Raw genomic sequence first — 15,754 nt, forward strand, 5'->3', positions numbered from 1 at the left:
TTTTGTTTTTTTTTTTAATTTAAGGAATATGCTTTTTAAACAAACAGGAAGCTTGTTTCGGAAGCGTAACTGGGAAAAGCACAGTTATCCAGCATTTCAGTCCCAGGACAAGCTGTTTCAGAAAAAACCTTTAATGATTAATGGCAACAGGAGTTTCAGGCTGTGCTACAGAAAATGACAGTAAACCATATGTCATTAAGGAAAAGATGATTTCTACTGTCATGTGATAAGGTTAGGAAGTCTTCAAAACTTCTTAACTGTATGGGTGAGTAACAACTTTTAGTTATGGTAACATGCTACTCGAGTCAAATGTGATGGATCCAAAACTGATGTCTCAATTAATAACCTAAATTCCCTTTGTTGACAAGGAATATGAAATAAACCCTAGAATTGTCTGCATCTCACACTTAAGCTGCAAAAAGCCAGCTTTTTTTCCCCCCCTCCCCCCTTTTTTTTTTTTTCCCCTCCAGTCAAGCCTTTCTCTTTCCCCAGTCTCAGGGACAAATGTAAAATAATAACCAGAGCACACGGTGAGAAAAGTAACTACCTTTTTCCTTTTAATATAGATGTAGTACAGAATGTTTAATTACAGCAGGACAGTGCTTCCAGTTAAATAAAATTAAAAACTTTTATTCTCCCAAATATAAAATTACTAAATTAATGTCTTAAAAGAATAAGAATATGGAAAAAGCTTTAAATTATACCACCATTTACCACAGTAACCATGATTACCAATTACATACTCCATTGCTTTGGCAAAAGTTTTTTTTCTTTTAATAACTGCTTATAAACCTAACATAGCAAAGACTGTATACATCTTTATATTGCACTTATTTATATACAGGAATAAATGAACTGTAAAGTCTGCATATACTTGGAATGAGCAAATTTTCACAATAAACTGAAAGCAGAAGGTTAAGAGCTGGTATGAATATTAAAAAATGCTTAGAAATGTAATACATTTATGTACAGACTGTACGGACTGTATTAACAAACAATATGTACATAACAATTTACTCCTATTGATATTTTAGTATAACTCAGTGTTCATTAATACAGACCTTTGGTTGCATTTAGTTGTTTAATAAGATCTAAGCTCACATACCTCCAAAACAACAAGGTATAAAATAAAGCACAACAATTTGCCAAATGGTACAAAAACTACTATTGTCAGTTCCATTAAACCCAAAAAACTAGTGTCTCTGTCTAGCCCCAAAATAGTTCTTGGACGTGGAATCAATCTCTATGTGCCATACACAAAAAGAACACCCAAATGTTACATATCTGCAAAATTACATCCCACAACACTTTTTAGTAATGTGCAATTCATTTTAATAATACTTTCTAATGAAAAAGAGAAATTAAATTTGACTTCATAATTTTCCAACACGCACTTCTGCAATGACATTGTGACTACTTTTAAAATGTTACCAGCAAGATTAAAAAAATAGATGTGCGCCTCCCTTACTCTAAAAACTATCACCAGTAACTGCTGTTTGCTAAGTGTGCTCAGACGTTCGTATGAATTATGCAGCTTGCACGTGCCCAACATTTAGCTTCAAAATCATCCTGAGTTTGCACACAACGAAGCAAATCCACATACTTTAAAAACAAACAAAAACCCCTGAACATACTTCCCTTTACAAAACAATCATGCAACTGAAGAAGAACTGGGCATCCCATGAACTGTTGTGCTTGTTGGAGTTCCACTTATGGCGTTGAAAATGTGTAGCGAATTAGGTATAACACTGGCCTTTTCTTCAACCGGAGTAATCTGAAAATGCAAAATACGTATTTACCAAAGTGTTACAAAATGACACAAGAATTTATAAAATAACGAACCACTTTCACAATATGCTGCTTATCAACTCAACTTTGCAGTACCTTCTCAATCGCACAGAACTTCTTTTTGAGGGTGGTCACCATTTCCAGCTATCCTCCTCTACTAGTTGTAGGAGGACAGTATTTATTTCTCCAATGTCAGTTCTCCTAATTTAGGTATTACACTGTCCTCTCTAGAGGAAGCTTGGACAGCTTCTCTCACTTCTCTTGTTAACTTTCAACAGGAGTTTCACAACAACAGGCATGCTTTTTCCCTTTTTTGTTTTCTTTTTTTTTTTTGACTTAAGAAATGCTCAAATCATACCTCTATCAAAAGCTTTCAGAGCACCAAAAAGACTTTACTCTTGACAGCTATAAATTTACTGCTAAGTAATGCTAAGATTAGAAATATTGGGGGAAAAAAGGAATGATATAAAAATCAGACAAACTAAGAGCACAAGTAAAGAAAATTAATTACCATCCCATCTGATCATATTGGCAAGCAGCAGAGAAGAAAAAAGAAACATCTGTTAAAATTCTTTTCTATATTCTTTGTAACAAAATTTTTGCAGTTGTTTAAAACCCCACACTATAATAAGACAGCTAATAGTTTCTTCAATGACATTAGAGTAAACATTGTGAGAAGCTTTTTCCAAATACAGCAATAGGCAGGCACATAAAGGTGACATTTTTAAAGATTTCAGTGAAAAGCCTCATGATTCTAAGCTTCCAGGGGAGTGACCTATCTCATTTAAAAACCCCAACCAAACCAATACCATGCTTTAATTACTTACAACTAATTACATTTGCATAAAAAGAACACAGTGGTAGGCTAATAGTAAACATTACTGCAGCCAGCGCTGTACTTCCATTTTCTGTTCACACTATCTTATAGGTATTAGTTGTTTGCCCCTTCTTTTCTTGGTTTACTTTTAGACAATGTGATTTACTCCTGAAGTTTCAAGCATTACATGCTTTTTCTTATCATCAAACTTTGGAAATTCACACACGAATATTCTTCTAATGTACATAATCTTGCATTGAATTAAAAGTATTTTTTCTTGTGTACATCCTGTTATTCTTTTATTTTTTCCTATGCTAGGGGAATAGTAATTTTTCATTTATTGTCATTAAACTATTTGATCAAAACATTCTCCTCTTTTCCAAAAGGGTCTTCTGTACAGCTGTCTAATCCTCCCACATACCTCGTTCATCTAAATCAGGTGTCCAATCAGTTCGTCTCCTTTCTAAAACCCTTCACTGCTCTCTGCTTTTCAGTAAGTCACACTGAAATACAGTCAAACTGTCCCATTTTTGTCAGCTAAGCAACCTCTTTTCCTGTTGAGGGATCTTTCAAAACTGTTTTCCTTGACATGCGTATCTGAAAGATACTGTTTTTTTATTAAAAAACCCAAGCAAGCCACACACAGATTCTGACCAAATGGTAACATTCCCTACAAACCTTGTACCACAATATTCTCCATCATTGGTAGTTAAGAAAAGCTAGTTTTGTGGTAAGTTTTTCCCTGTGATAGTATAACAAAAGAATACAAGAATGAAAATAAAGCCTATGTGCTTGCTGTATTCTTGTGCTTCACCATAATTATATCATAGCACAGCGCTACTCACAGCACAGTATCTGAGAAAACCACATCAGGAAATAACAGACAGCAAGAAGGCATGCGAAGTGAACTCTAGATACGACACATTTTTGAACAGGGGGAAAAAAATAGCCATAAAAGTTTTGGATACGATCTAAGCAAGGGTGGAATAAAGGCAAATCTCTCTTAGATAAGCCTATGGATAAGCTGTTAAACCAACAAGTGTCTACCTTTTCGAGCAAGTACTTCTTGGATAATAATAATTTAGAGATGTCAAAAAATTGCAGATGGGTAAAGTCATTGCACATCTAAAAGATGCAATCCTGAAAAAAACCCTGGAAGATTAATAGAGCATTTAAATGCCAGCTACACTGAACACCTCAGGTAGGTCTCAAGTTTAATTTTTACTGTACAATTTGATTTCTGAATAAAGCCTATAGTTTTTGTATGGACAAGAGAACCTCTAAGCTCCTCTTTGTATCAACTGGTTATCCAGACCAGGATGCATTGGTTCCTAGACTAAGAAAAGTTGCTATTATGGTCACACATCTAAGGAAGTCTCATAGACATGTGTATTTGTAAGGTAAAATATTATCAGAAAACACAAGTATTTCTTGTGGGACAGAAATACTAGCCTTGAGTGTTGAGAGCTATAAGCCACTCTATGGCTGTGGGAAAAGATTATACAAACACCCATGGATTAAAGAAAAGGAACCTGATGTGACGAATTTAAATGTCAAGACGACAGGGATCAAGTATGAATCTTCAGTTCTTCCTGTCCTCCCGGAAATAATATCCTTGCCTCTGAAGTGAGGAGACATTTCTACCATTGATCCCAGATGCAAGGTCCTACATCTCAGTCCATGAGAGTTTTGGCTTTCCTTCTCCTATATCCTCTTTGTCTGTAGTGGATTCTCCTCAAGAAAATGTGTTGGAATACTTCTTGAAAGAAGTTTAACTCTTTGTCGTGGAAGTAAATGCTTACATCTCCAAAATCTAAAGAAAAAGAGCTAACCTTGCAGATCCAATTCCCCTACAGTTACCAGGAAGTACAGACTAAAATGAGCTTTTTGGGTCATAGAGACCCTTGTAACCACACATATGAAGTATAAATGATACATATACTCATGTCAGTAAATTTGTTTTATCTTGGCTACAGTCTCTCTCCTGCAAAAAACCAGACTGGTGTGAACCAGATCTACTTTCTTAATGAGAAAGACTTGATTCTGAAGGTCAAGAAAGCATCTGCAGAAAATGCACAAACAAAAAAATGAGGAAGTTCCACAATTCCATGATATGCTTATACTCCAATAAAGAAAAAAAAGAAACAATCCTCTTGTATAAAGCATTACATACTCTTTTCCTAGTGGGTTCAACATTACAGCTACATTCTGAACGTTGGTATGTATGATTTAATATTAGCACATACTTGTTCATGCATTATTTCAGAAAGTTCTTTTGCCATTTCTCTGTAGTTTGCCTTCATTTCTTCTTGATATTCCAACTGATCTTCCTTTATAAGTCGTTCATTTACACCCAGAGCATGCCCACAAGCTTCAACAAATTGCCTGATTTAGATAAAAGAATAATAAAAAAATCTCAATTAGAAATACAAAATCCAAAAGATTAATTCAAAATGCCAGCTTAAAATATGTTTTCATACGGTCAGAAACTATAAAAGTAAAAAAAAAAGTCATTATGATATCAATCTTGGGGAAAAAAGTCAATTCCCCCCACCCCCCAAAAAATAAAACCCACCACCAAACAAAAAACCACATACCTAAAAACTTCCTTTAGTAGCTTTACTTTATTGTCTGGATATCTTTTGGTGTTTGTGTCATCTAAGAAAGCTCTTGCATATGCTAATGGACCAGCATTAACCTAAAAAGAATAAAGATTACAAAATAAAGTCAGTTCTCTGACATACGGTCTTAGCAATAACAGGTACTACAGGTGTGTGTCTGATTTCATTTTCTTGGAACACAGTGATTTCAAGAAAACTGGACTTATGAAGTAAGAAAACTGCTGGAGCTGGCACATAAGAGCATGAGAGGTCTCTACAGCACCCTGTATGAACCTGTCCTGGCACAAAGAAACCACTGATGAAGTGGCAAAGTAACTGCTGATAACAGCAATTTGTCATCTCTATTTATGAAAGTGAGGTGGGAAAATGAGGAAAATGAGCTAAATCTACTACTGTTTGATATGCTTATCTATTGAAAACACTCTTCCAAGCTGAAAATTCTGCAATAATTTTCTGAAATTTAACTGTGCTATTACGGCAGCTACATGAAAAGTGGATTCAATGATTTCTGACTCATCCCTATTATTCTTTTATGTTAACAGTGACAGCCCCTCCTTTCTCATCCAAAATGGTAGCTTGACAACTTGCAGATTCTGGAACCTTGGTTTATTGTTGCTTTTGTTTCTTTTGTTCTCTTCAACATGAAAACAGCTCATTTCAGATAGCTGTGTTTACCGTTCCTTTGATTTGAATCAACTAAAAATAACAGAGCAGCACTTTTGTCACTGCCTTCTTAAGACCCTGACCACACTGACTTGTACATGCTACAACTGTTTTAGGTACCCTATTTTGATAAATCTGATGGTTTCCTTATACATTCAAGTAACAAAATGTTGTACAGTGAGATTTTCTACTGTTACCCTCCTTCTATATTTTGGCATTCCCTCTTCATCTCCATAGGGATCTTACCAAAATACAAAAGCAATAATTACCATGTTGAACCTACTGTGAGCAGATCTGCATCTAGCCAAAATATGCTCATTCACTCTCATATGGGAAGTCACTGTTTCATGGTAGTTTCAGCTTTACAGCAATACCAGGTGGGGCTCAGACCACCATAGATTCCAGAGTTGAATCTTAACCCTTTTATGTAACTGTCCATGATCAGTGTTTACATGAAATATTTTTATTGCTTTTCCTATTCTGGAAATAAATGCAAACAGTGAGCGTATTTCTAATTTAGCACAGTCTTGAATATACATAACAAACTAATGATGAACCAACTACTTATATAATTTTCCAGGGACAGAAGCAAGTGGAAGAGCTGAATGACAAAGTATATGGTCTTACCTGAACACTGACACTTCCTTGTAGCTTCAGCTGCAATTTGATCATATCCACTTCAGCTGAAGAGCAAAGCTGCCGAAGTTCTGCAACTTTTTTACTCATTTCATCAATGGCTACTTCAATTGGGTTTAAATCAGTATGGTGCTGATACATTACTGGAATGCGCTTCTTCACATAAGGGAAACAATGTATAGCTACAGATGGGAACACATTTAATATAGTTAGAAAAAGGTTTTTGAATGAGGTGTGTTTTGAAATAATTTTATGCTAAAATCTCATTTTGATGTAATTAGTTGCCCAATTTAATACCCTATTATATAATTAGAAATACTACCAAATGTACTGGGAAACCAAATATTGAAAATGGAATTATGTATAGCTTTACATGTATTACAGCAAAGAAAGGTCACTGTCATTACTGCTTCTAACAACCAAAAATTAAACCATTTGAACTTGATTCATACAAGAACTGTAAAAAGAATTGTTTATCATCCACATATCTCTGAGAAGAATCAAAAATAGCAAAGCTGTTCCTCACAAGTATTATGTCAGCTGTCCATAGCTAAAGTCACTTATTTAAATTGGTTTTACCACTGTATTAAGATAAGTGTGAGCTTCTCACATTTGTCATTAAAGACAAACCCACAAAACAGTCTTTTTCTAAAAAGGAAAGCTAGACTCCAGATTCTTAATTCTTGAAGCTTAAGAAAAAAGACAACCCAAAAAGTATTTGAGGATTATCCCTTGAAGAAACCAGTCTGAAAAACCTAGTTTTGGCTAAAAATGCAAAAAGTTTTTTAGCGGACAGCTATGAAGGACTTTAAGTAAAATGGAAAAACCCATACAGAACAGAATTAGAATATTTGAATTAATGTTGCCACTCAAAGCAACTTGTTATTTCACAAATTCACATTTACGCCTTACACAGGAACACTGCCAAACACACTGTAACTATTTCCCTTAAAAAAAAAAGTACAATAAAATGTTTTGTATCAGTGAACTAAGTATCTTTAAAATTTGAGCCCATGGGAGATAGATGGGCACTCTCCGTTCTAAAGCCAACAAATGAGAAACTAAAGCACAGTGATTAGACCAAAGACACAATGAAACTGGAGCTGGAAATAAAACCAGACCTTGTCCTTCAGGCTCTCCTCGTGCTTTTAGCTAAAAGAACCAATGCCGCATTTTACACATCCGAAGACTGAAAGAATGTTGAAAAATGCCACACCCAAGACTGCAAGCATAATACCACTGTTCTTCAATGTTTTATAGCAAAGAAAGGTGAGCACAGGGAAGGGCAAAGAGCGAGATGCAGACTTATTAAAAAAAACCCCAAATTATTTAGAAGTCAAGGATAGTTAGAACTTAGTTGCATATGAGATTTTACTCTCTTTTTCCAGTGCTTAGGGGTTAAGAAATCACAGTCATATACGTATTCTCAGATGGTCATTTATAAGTGTTTGCATATCACATTTTGGAGTATTATTTTCAAGTATGCATTGATTTCAAAAGGTTGTTCTAACAGTATTTCGGTATACTTTGCAATTCTTATCATCTCTAACAGTTGCGTGCAATCTTCTAAAGGATTTTTTCTGACAAATACACAACATATAGAAAAACCTAAGTATCTAAGAAATAAGTGCAAAAAAGAAACAAAAAAGTAGTTTTAAATTAAAGGAAATTTCCATTCAATCAGTACCTGTCAAAATAGTCCTTCTCTTACACTGTTCTTCTACTCCTCCTTGTCTTTTACCAGCTTGTGTAAAAGGCATCTCAAACATAAAGCGACGAATGTTATGAGTCCTTTCAAAATCTGTTTTTCTTTCCTGCAATTCTTTTTCTTCAAAATATGGAATTACATGTGTAACTTGAATATATGCATATTTTGAATCTAAATCCTTAGGATTTACCTTAAAAACATGAAAAAAAAATTAAAATCAAATAGCTACATTGTGAATAAAGTGAATTTAATTGTAGTCACATAACCTTCAGAAATCAAATTTCATTTCTTAACCTTCAAATTATTGAAAATGCAGGAGATGTTAATGCTCTTATAGGGTTTCTCTGCATTGTTTCTATTGGGAAGACAACACAGCTAGATGCATTACAACATGTGGTTGTGGGGTTTTTTTGTTTGTTTTTTTTTAAAAAAACACATTCATTATTGATAATTGCTCTACGCAGAACTGCAAAAAAACCCATAATACACAGTTATACCCATGATTAACACTGGAAGGCACACAGATACAGAAAACCCAGAAACAAATACTTGTCCTACATGACTGCTGATACAACAGTAGATTGGAGACCAAAAATTGCTAGTGATAAAAAAAAGTTATAGAGTTAAAAATAAACCCCTACATTGTGAATAGCTCAGATATGGCCTTCAGAAGGCATTCCTCCCAACCTGTCTGTCTCCACTGTGACACCCTATGAAGGTTCCCAAAGAATGTAATGGTGGGAACAAGCCTTTACCACTCAAGCTCATTTTGTTTCTAGAACTGCAGAACTAAGAGCCTCATAGACTGCCAGGTCTTTAATTTGCTAAAAGCAGCAACGAGGCTCCAGTATCAATAGATAAGGACACTAAATCTTTGCCCAGCAGGGTCCCTAAATGGACCAAGGATGATGATTTTTTTTTGTAAATTCCCCCCAACTACAGGATAAAGCGGGCACCTTAAACCTGTGCATCTTTCTAAATGTTGTTGCCTACCACTTTAGTCTCATGTCAAATACTCACGTTATCTCTGCCTGTCTCTGACCCATTTCAATTCTATAAACTAAGTGGGAAAAATAGCAATGCAAATAGACACATGAAGTCACCAGGTAAGTTCTGGAGCAAACCGGGAACAGAGCTAAGATCTCCCTGCTGTAATCCATTTTTATTAGAACATGCTGCTTGATTATTATTACTTTTTTTATTTAATATTATTGGACTGGAATTTAAGTGGTAAATTATATAATTTACGTACTCATTCTGATATAGCTGATAGAAAAATGTTCCCTATAAATGCTGACAAACATATGCACTATAATTAATTGTAAAGAAATCAGGAGAGTACACTGGAAGAGCTGTGAAAAACTGAGATTACAATATAAATCTCTTGCCTTCCATGGCAAGAAACCTAGCCTTTGTGTAAGTCCTCCTCTCCTTAAGTTCCAGCATTGAAAAGCCCACCACTGCTGCACTTTCAGTCCAAGAAGTGCAGACCTTTGTGATCTTACTGGCAGAATCAAGTAACAGAAGAGACAGGAAATTATCTTAAGAAAAAATCACCATAAAGTCTGAGGCCAAACAAAAGTTAAAAATTGGCTGAGGAAGGGAACAAAAGGAATGCAGAGAGGCAATTTGCACAGTATGTGTTCTTCTCAGCATACGGGATATTGTAGCTCTCTTTAGTTCACCAGTTTTGGAGCCTTCAATTGCAAAGGAAAGTATTTCCTGCGACAATTCCAGATCTAACCAGATGACTCTGCGTGAGCATTTTTTTTTTCCTACAGTTTAAGTGTTTATAAAAATTGAACAGGCTCAGAGACATAGGCAAACCATAACAACTGATACAGAGTTAAAAGTATTAATTACATATGGTACTTTTCTCAGAAGAGGTACTTTTCTCTGTTTCCTACTTCTTTCCTGAAAGAAGTTCGGACTCTCAAGATGCAGAAAAGGGACAAACTTCCAAAGAATGAGTGTGCATGAACTGGCAAGAAATATAGCTAAAGTTAACACAAACTGATCATAATCCAAATTTGTCCTAAGACACAATTATTATTTTGAGAGGTAACACCATGGAAATTAAGGGGTTTTTTTGTTGTTCTTAAAGGTAACCTTAATAGAAGATGATATTTCTGTCATGCCCTTCAACCACTAGCATGTTTAGACACATATGTTTGTGTGCCAAATGAGTAACAGACAGTGATCCCACAGTATTTCAAGTGGATTAGTGGAAGTAATTTATTAGAATTTTTTATAGAGGATCAAGATCATACTTTGCCAGAATCCTGAATCATTTTGACATTTTCAGATCCAAATTTGTCAGAGTAGAGTTTTTGGAGTCTTTGGGAAATTTCTGAAAGAGGTGTGAGTTTAGGCTCTTTATAGATATATTCCTTTCCGTCTTCATCCTCAAAGAATCCCTGTAAAAAATAAAGTAATCAAAATCTTGGGAAAAAACCACATAGAGCAATGATTAAGATGAACATAATGCGTGTGGTTCAAAGCAAACAAACATTTAACATCAGGATTCAAGCAAACATAAATAAAGAGAAATTAGAATCTACGTAAAAAAGGTATTCCTAAGCAAATAAAAAAAAAACTCAGAAAAATGTAATTATCTACTACAGAATGAGTGAAAGATAATGACAACACACAGTTAAAATTTTAAAGGTTTTGTTGTAATTTTATGGTGTGCCAAGCCTTTGAGATAACTTTTTTCACTTTTATATAAAAGTGAACTTTCGGCACTGTTTCACTTGCCAAAAGAGTTGCAACAACAGTCTTGTTGCTCGACAGGACTATCTGATTCATAAGTGAGTACTTTGGCAATAGTTTCCATAAAAATAATCTGAAAAAATCTTTATGTAGTAATAAAAAAATAATCCCAGAAAGCGAAGTTTAATTTATGTAAAGATCTTAGGTTTATGTTGTACCATATTACCATATACTTCTTTATTTTTATTACATAAGGCATATGTTTTAAAACCGTAACTAAATGCAAAGTAGAGTACATGGGAAGTGAAACAGGTCATTGGTTTAAAACAAGAAGCCATGTCTGAGTTCAGGTTTGAAACAAGAAAATAAACACTTCTGTCATAAATGAAATAGACAAAATAGAAAAGCACAACATAACATGTATAAACACAGGCTAGATTGACAAAAATACCCACATCAAACTAAGGTGAAATGCAGTAGTTTTTACTGCATTGCTTGCTTTGTAAGCGGTTACTGTAATTACCTCAACATCTGTTTCACTGTCTGTAAACTGGTATTGCTATAAAGTTATAAAAGACAACAGAATACATGTAAAGTTATACTGCTCAGAGTATTTTACAATTCTCCATGCTCAGCTGAACAATTAGCAACTGGGCTATGCATGTAGAAAGGGTATTACTTGATGCTGTGTGATACCATACTGATGCATACGCAATTCTAGACACATATTGCAGGATGTGAAGCTGTCCAGTACACAGCCAGAACTTTTGTTCAAAGCATGCAATACTGATGCATAGAAAAGGGTGATTTGTTCCCTAAATGGAACTTAATGCTATTTTTTGAATTGCAATGGCTATCGATGCATACCAATCTAAGAAGCAGCCTTGCAAACCACACTGTAGCATTACAGACATTAAGTCAATACGTTGTTAAGAACTGACATTACAGAAAACTTACCGCTGCCTTAAGGTAGTAAATAAAAGAAGAAAAAAGAAAAAAAAAGTAAAAAATTTACTGAGGAAAATAATGAAGAATTGTATTGGAATTGATAAATGTTTTAAACTAAATTACTGATGGTGAATAAGTGTTTCTTAAAGAACACGTTTCTTGTCCTTTTTATGTCATGGTATCAATATAGATCATTAAATAGTATACCTTGTAAAATAAATTCAGGTTTTTCTTACTGCATAGAGCTGACAAATGATAGTTAAATAATACTCACCTGTCCAAAGAACGCTACCCTGAAATAAGTACCCAGCAGTCTCTTGCCTGTATGCATAACTTCTGTTACTTTACTGTATGCTCGATGAAGAGTGTCATATAAATGAGCAAGCCTCTAAAAATAAAAGAAAACAATCATAGTGTAGAGAATAACATAGAACTTTCCTACCTTAAGACAATAAATGATGTCCTTATAGCCAGTAAACATGTTTAACTGAACAGTAGTAACAGGTTTAGCACTTGTATCAGAATGACAGTATGCAAGATTAATTTTTAATTTTTATTTAAATAAAAATAAACTGTTTAAAATGAAAACAAATTTTTCAGCACGTTCAGATTTCAGTTAGTTTTAGTAATTTTGTTCTGTGATGTCCAACATGTCATGCAGTTAAGACTAGAAAAATCAGAATTTTTTTCTTCCTCAAATTTACTTATGATGAATTGAGTACCTCAAAATCTCTCCGTTTTTCATAAATGGGAATTATGAGTTTATATATGTCAGCAATGAGCTCATAGCGTTCTGCCTTCCAGAGTCCATCAGCACACTGCTCCAACAATTCCATCAGCACATCCTAGATTTGGACACACATTTGGTAACATACAACAATTCAGTACTTGTGAAAAGCACAGCAAATAATTATACCAAAGCTCTTCCTAATACAAAGGGAGATCTTGCCTCAAAACAAGATTATCTAAACAAAGTAATTTAAATTATTGTGGCAATCAATAACTGCTAAAAGGAAACAAAATAGAACAGAACGGTCTGAGTGTATCACATGTACTTTTTGTATTTCCCAGGAACAGTACTTTTCTTTTACGTACTCCTGACTTCTTAAGTTCTAAAAATGACACCTGTGTGAGAAGCCAAAGTCTTACCTTGAGACACCTGTCTTACTTGCAACACGCTTTTTTCCAAAGCGGTGTTTCCTTGGGTTTTTTTTTTTGGTTTTGCAGAGAGCGCATTATTTTTAAAAGACAGCAATACAAACATTTGACTGTAATGGTTCTGAAGGAAACTATCAAACAAATTACATCAACAATAAAACAAAAAGTTACAATACCAAAAATCTGTACTCAGAAGTAATTACCAAGGTACAACAGTGGAATTTGGTATATGTGGTCCAGAATGAAAATAAATATAACAACAGTTAGAGAAGAGAAAACCTGCAGGGTCAAAACAGAGTCATATAAGCAAGAAACCACCTTGGCTTTGTTGGGTTTGGTCCTAATACCCTTGTAGCAAAAACATAGTTATTTAAGGTTAACTAAGAACTATGCTTATCTGTATGTTAGAATGGAAGCATACATTTTGCATTTCTGCAGTTACATTGTAAATATAAAGTCTCTGCCTTCAGTTTGCCATAATTTTTTACTTTCCACTCATTTAATTTCTTCTACTTCAATAAGCATAACAAAACTAAGGTAACACTATTAGTTAGTCTAGTTTTCATAAATTTAAATTACTTGTCTAACTCCATTAACTCAGTTATAACAAACAATTTTACAGATGTTACGGAGCATCTTACAGCTCCTGTGATGAAGCTGTCATATACTTGCTCATGGCTTGAGTGTGACAGAATCACTGTGAAGAAGTCCGTTCCCATCCACGTACCCTAACACATCTCAGTCCATGTTTGGACCTCCAAGAATCTCCAAGAGAATCCAAGTCTCAGACAGAGATGTCAGAAGACATGAAATTTCTACTTCTTGAGACCTTCTGGTACCATTCTTGCATTGTACTGGTGAAGCCAGAATCTGGAAATAACTCCTTTTATCCTTAGAAGGGATCCAATGATACTCTATTCCCTTCCCACCTTTGGTAGATGACTACGACAACATAAAGACATCACTAAGAAAAGCCAACTTTAATACTGAGAGCAAAAAGAGACTGAAAAATGCCACCCTTATCTGTGTGCTGCAATGGTCCCTGAAACATATCCTTTCCCCCAGTCATTATGGGGCTGTACAGACTCCCCAGTATCTCCATCCTCAGCAACCAGGCAGTGAGAACGGAAAGACCAGTGTCACTGCTGGATGACAAGGGCTGCCCACAAACACTGTTTTATGACAAGAGACTTAGCTCAGACACCAGAGGGCATCCAAATGCAGAAAAGCAGTAAAATCTCATTTGCACATAGGAAAAAAATATAAAGAGCAAAAGCTTCATGTGTGAGAGCTGATAGGAGGGAGGAAAAGAACCCAAGATTTCTGGGCCACCTATCTCAGTGCTTATCCATTTGCACTGGAAGACTCCAGCAAGAGCTTCCCTCATAACCTGTGAGAACAGCTTCTTAACCCTTTTATGGCACACCTCTTAGAAGAGTCTGGTTCTGCCACTAACCCTCAGGAGCTGGACTTTTTCCAGTTTGTTGGTATCTCTCTTGACTTTGAGGGGTCAGCACTGGGCACAAGATTACAGATCAGGCACCAGAAATGCTAAGTAGAAGGGGGAAAACCCACTTCCCTCTACTTCTTGACTTTTTCTAATACAACTCAGCGTGCTACAACCACAAGGCTACACTGACGATTCCCATTCAACCTCTTGTCCACTAGTGAACTCCCAGGTCTTGCTGCAGAGCTGCTGCCCAGCCAGTCCATCCCCAGCCTGTACTGAGACCTTGGCTGATTTTTTCCACAGATGCAAGGCCTCGCACTTGTCTTTGTAGAACTCTTGAGAGGCTTCTGTGTTCCTTCAGTTTGAGATCCCTCTAAATGGCAGCCCTGCCCCCCGACGTATCAGTCACTCCTCTCCATTTAGTTTCATTCACAAACTTGATGATACACTGTATCCCGTGACCTAGATTGCTAATGAAGATGCTAGACAGTATCAGCCCGAGTATCAGCCTTCACCACCATACAAATTATCTTATATGTTTGTTAAGTACCTATTTCGGTTTTTCATAAAGTGCTTCAAATATATTGAATTACACTGCATGTGATCATGTGAGCTGTGATGCACTTTCATTTACAACTCTGCAAGTCAGAAATCCTCTCATGGAAAGTCAAACAAGAGACCAGAAAAAAACAAATAGGAAGGTAGAGATTGACTTAAAATCTGTGGTGGAGCTGCATTCTGGCAGAGTTTATTTTGGAAAAGTACAACAAAACTGAATGAAATTGCTTCCAACCTTAATCTGCATGGAATCTGGCACTTGCCACAGGCCTATTAGCCATAGCTCTGATCTCTCACAGATGGACTGCTTACAGTGAAGTCTAACATGGAAAGGGTGTATCAAGTTCCAGATTTTCACCTTCCTGTTTCTGACACCCAGAAAAGTTTTAGTTCTGCAAGAACAATTTGATTTGTGCTGCTGAATAGGCTGTCTAGGTAAACACCTGTTTTATTAAAAATGCACACAGTAACTTTGTTTAAAAAACAAAACTGAACCACAATTTTGGGTTTTTTTCTACTGGCTAGTTTAGGAAATTAGTCAGGGTAACCCTGGCCTGAGAAAGAATTCTTTTAAAATGAGAGAATTTTTAAAATTTCAATTTTTAAAATGAGAAACTACATGGTCTTAAGATAATTTCACTGAATTAGGGAGACTTTATATAAACTGGAGAATATAAAAGATGTTTTGCCCTTCT

The 15,754-nt window shown here is 35.4% G+C and overlaps 1 protein-coding gene across 13 annotated transcripts in view; it reads right to left on the reverse strand.

The window, feature by feature from the left end:
• Positions 1-534: 534 nt before the first annotated feature.
• The window catches only part of DOCK9 (dedicator of cytokinesis 9), a 128,813-nt gene continuing 113,593 nt past the window's right edge, over positions 535-15,754 (reverse strand). For 8 of the 13 annotated variants that reach the window (XM_056328226.1, XM_056328221.1, XM_056328225.1 and 5 more), the window contains exons 46-54: positions 12,616-12,738; positions 12,168-12,281; positions 11,469-11,504; positions 10,504-10,650; positions 8,213-8,423; positions 6,517-6,707; positions 5,203-5,303; positions 4,852-4,990; positions 535-1,774 (exon numbers count right to left, since the gene is read on the reverse strand). In XM_056328226.1, coding sequence (XP_056184201.1) covers positions 1,652-1,774; positions 4,852-4,990; positions 5,203-5,303; positions 6,517-6,707; positions 8,213-8,423; positions 10,504-10,650; positions 11,469-11,504; positions 12,168-12,281; positions 12,616-12,738 — 1,185 coding nt within the window. In that variant the 3' untranslated portion in view covers positions 535-1,651. The remainder of the gene's footprint in view (positions 1,775-4,851; positions 4,991-5,202; positions 5,304-6,516; positions 6,708-8,212; positions 8,424-10,503; positions 10,651-11,468; positions 11,505-12,167; positions 12,282-12,615; positions 12,739-15,754) is intronic. The other 5 variants (XM_056328229.1, XM_056328223.1, XM_056328219.1 and 2 more) reach the window with 1 other exon arrangement.

This window comes from Falco biarmicus, chromosome 2 (genome assembly GCF_023638135.1).
Source record: "Falco biarmicus isolate bFalBia1 chromosome 2, bFalBia1.pri, whole genome shotgun sequence".
In the NCBI taxonomy this organism is placed as follows: Eukaryota; Metazoa; Chordata; class Aves; order Falconiformes; family Falconidae; genus Falco; species Falco biarmicus.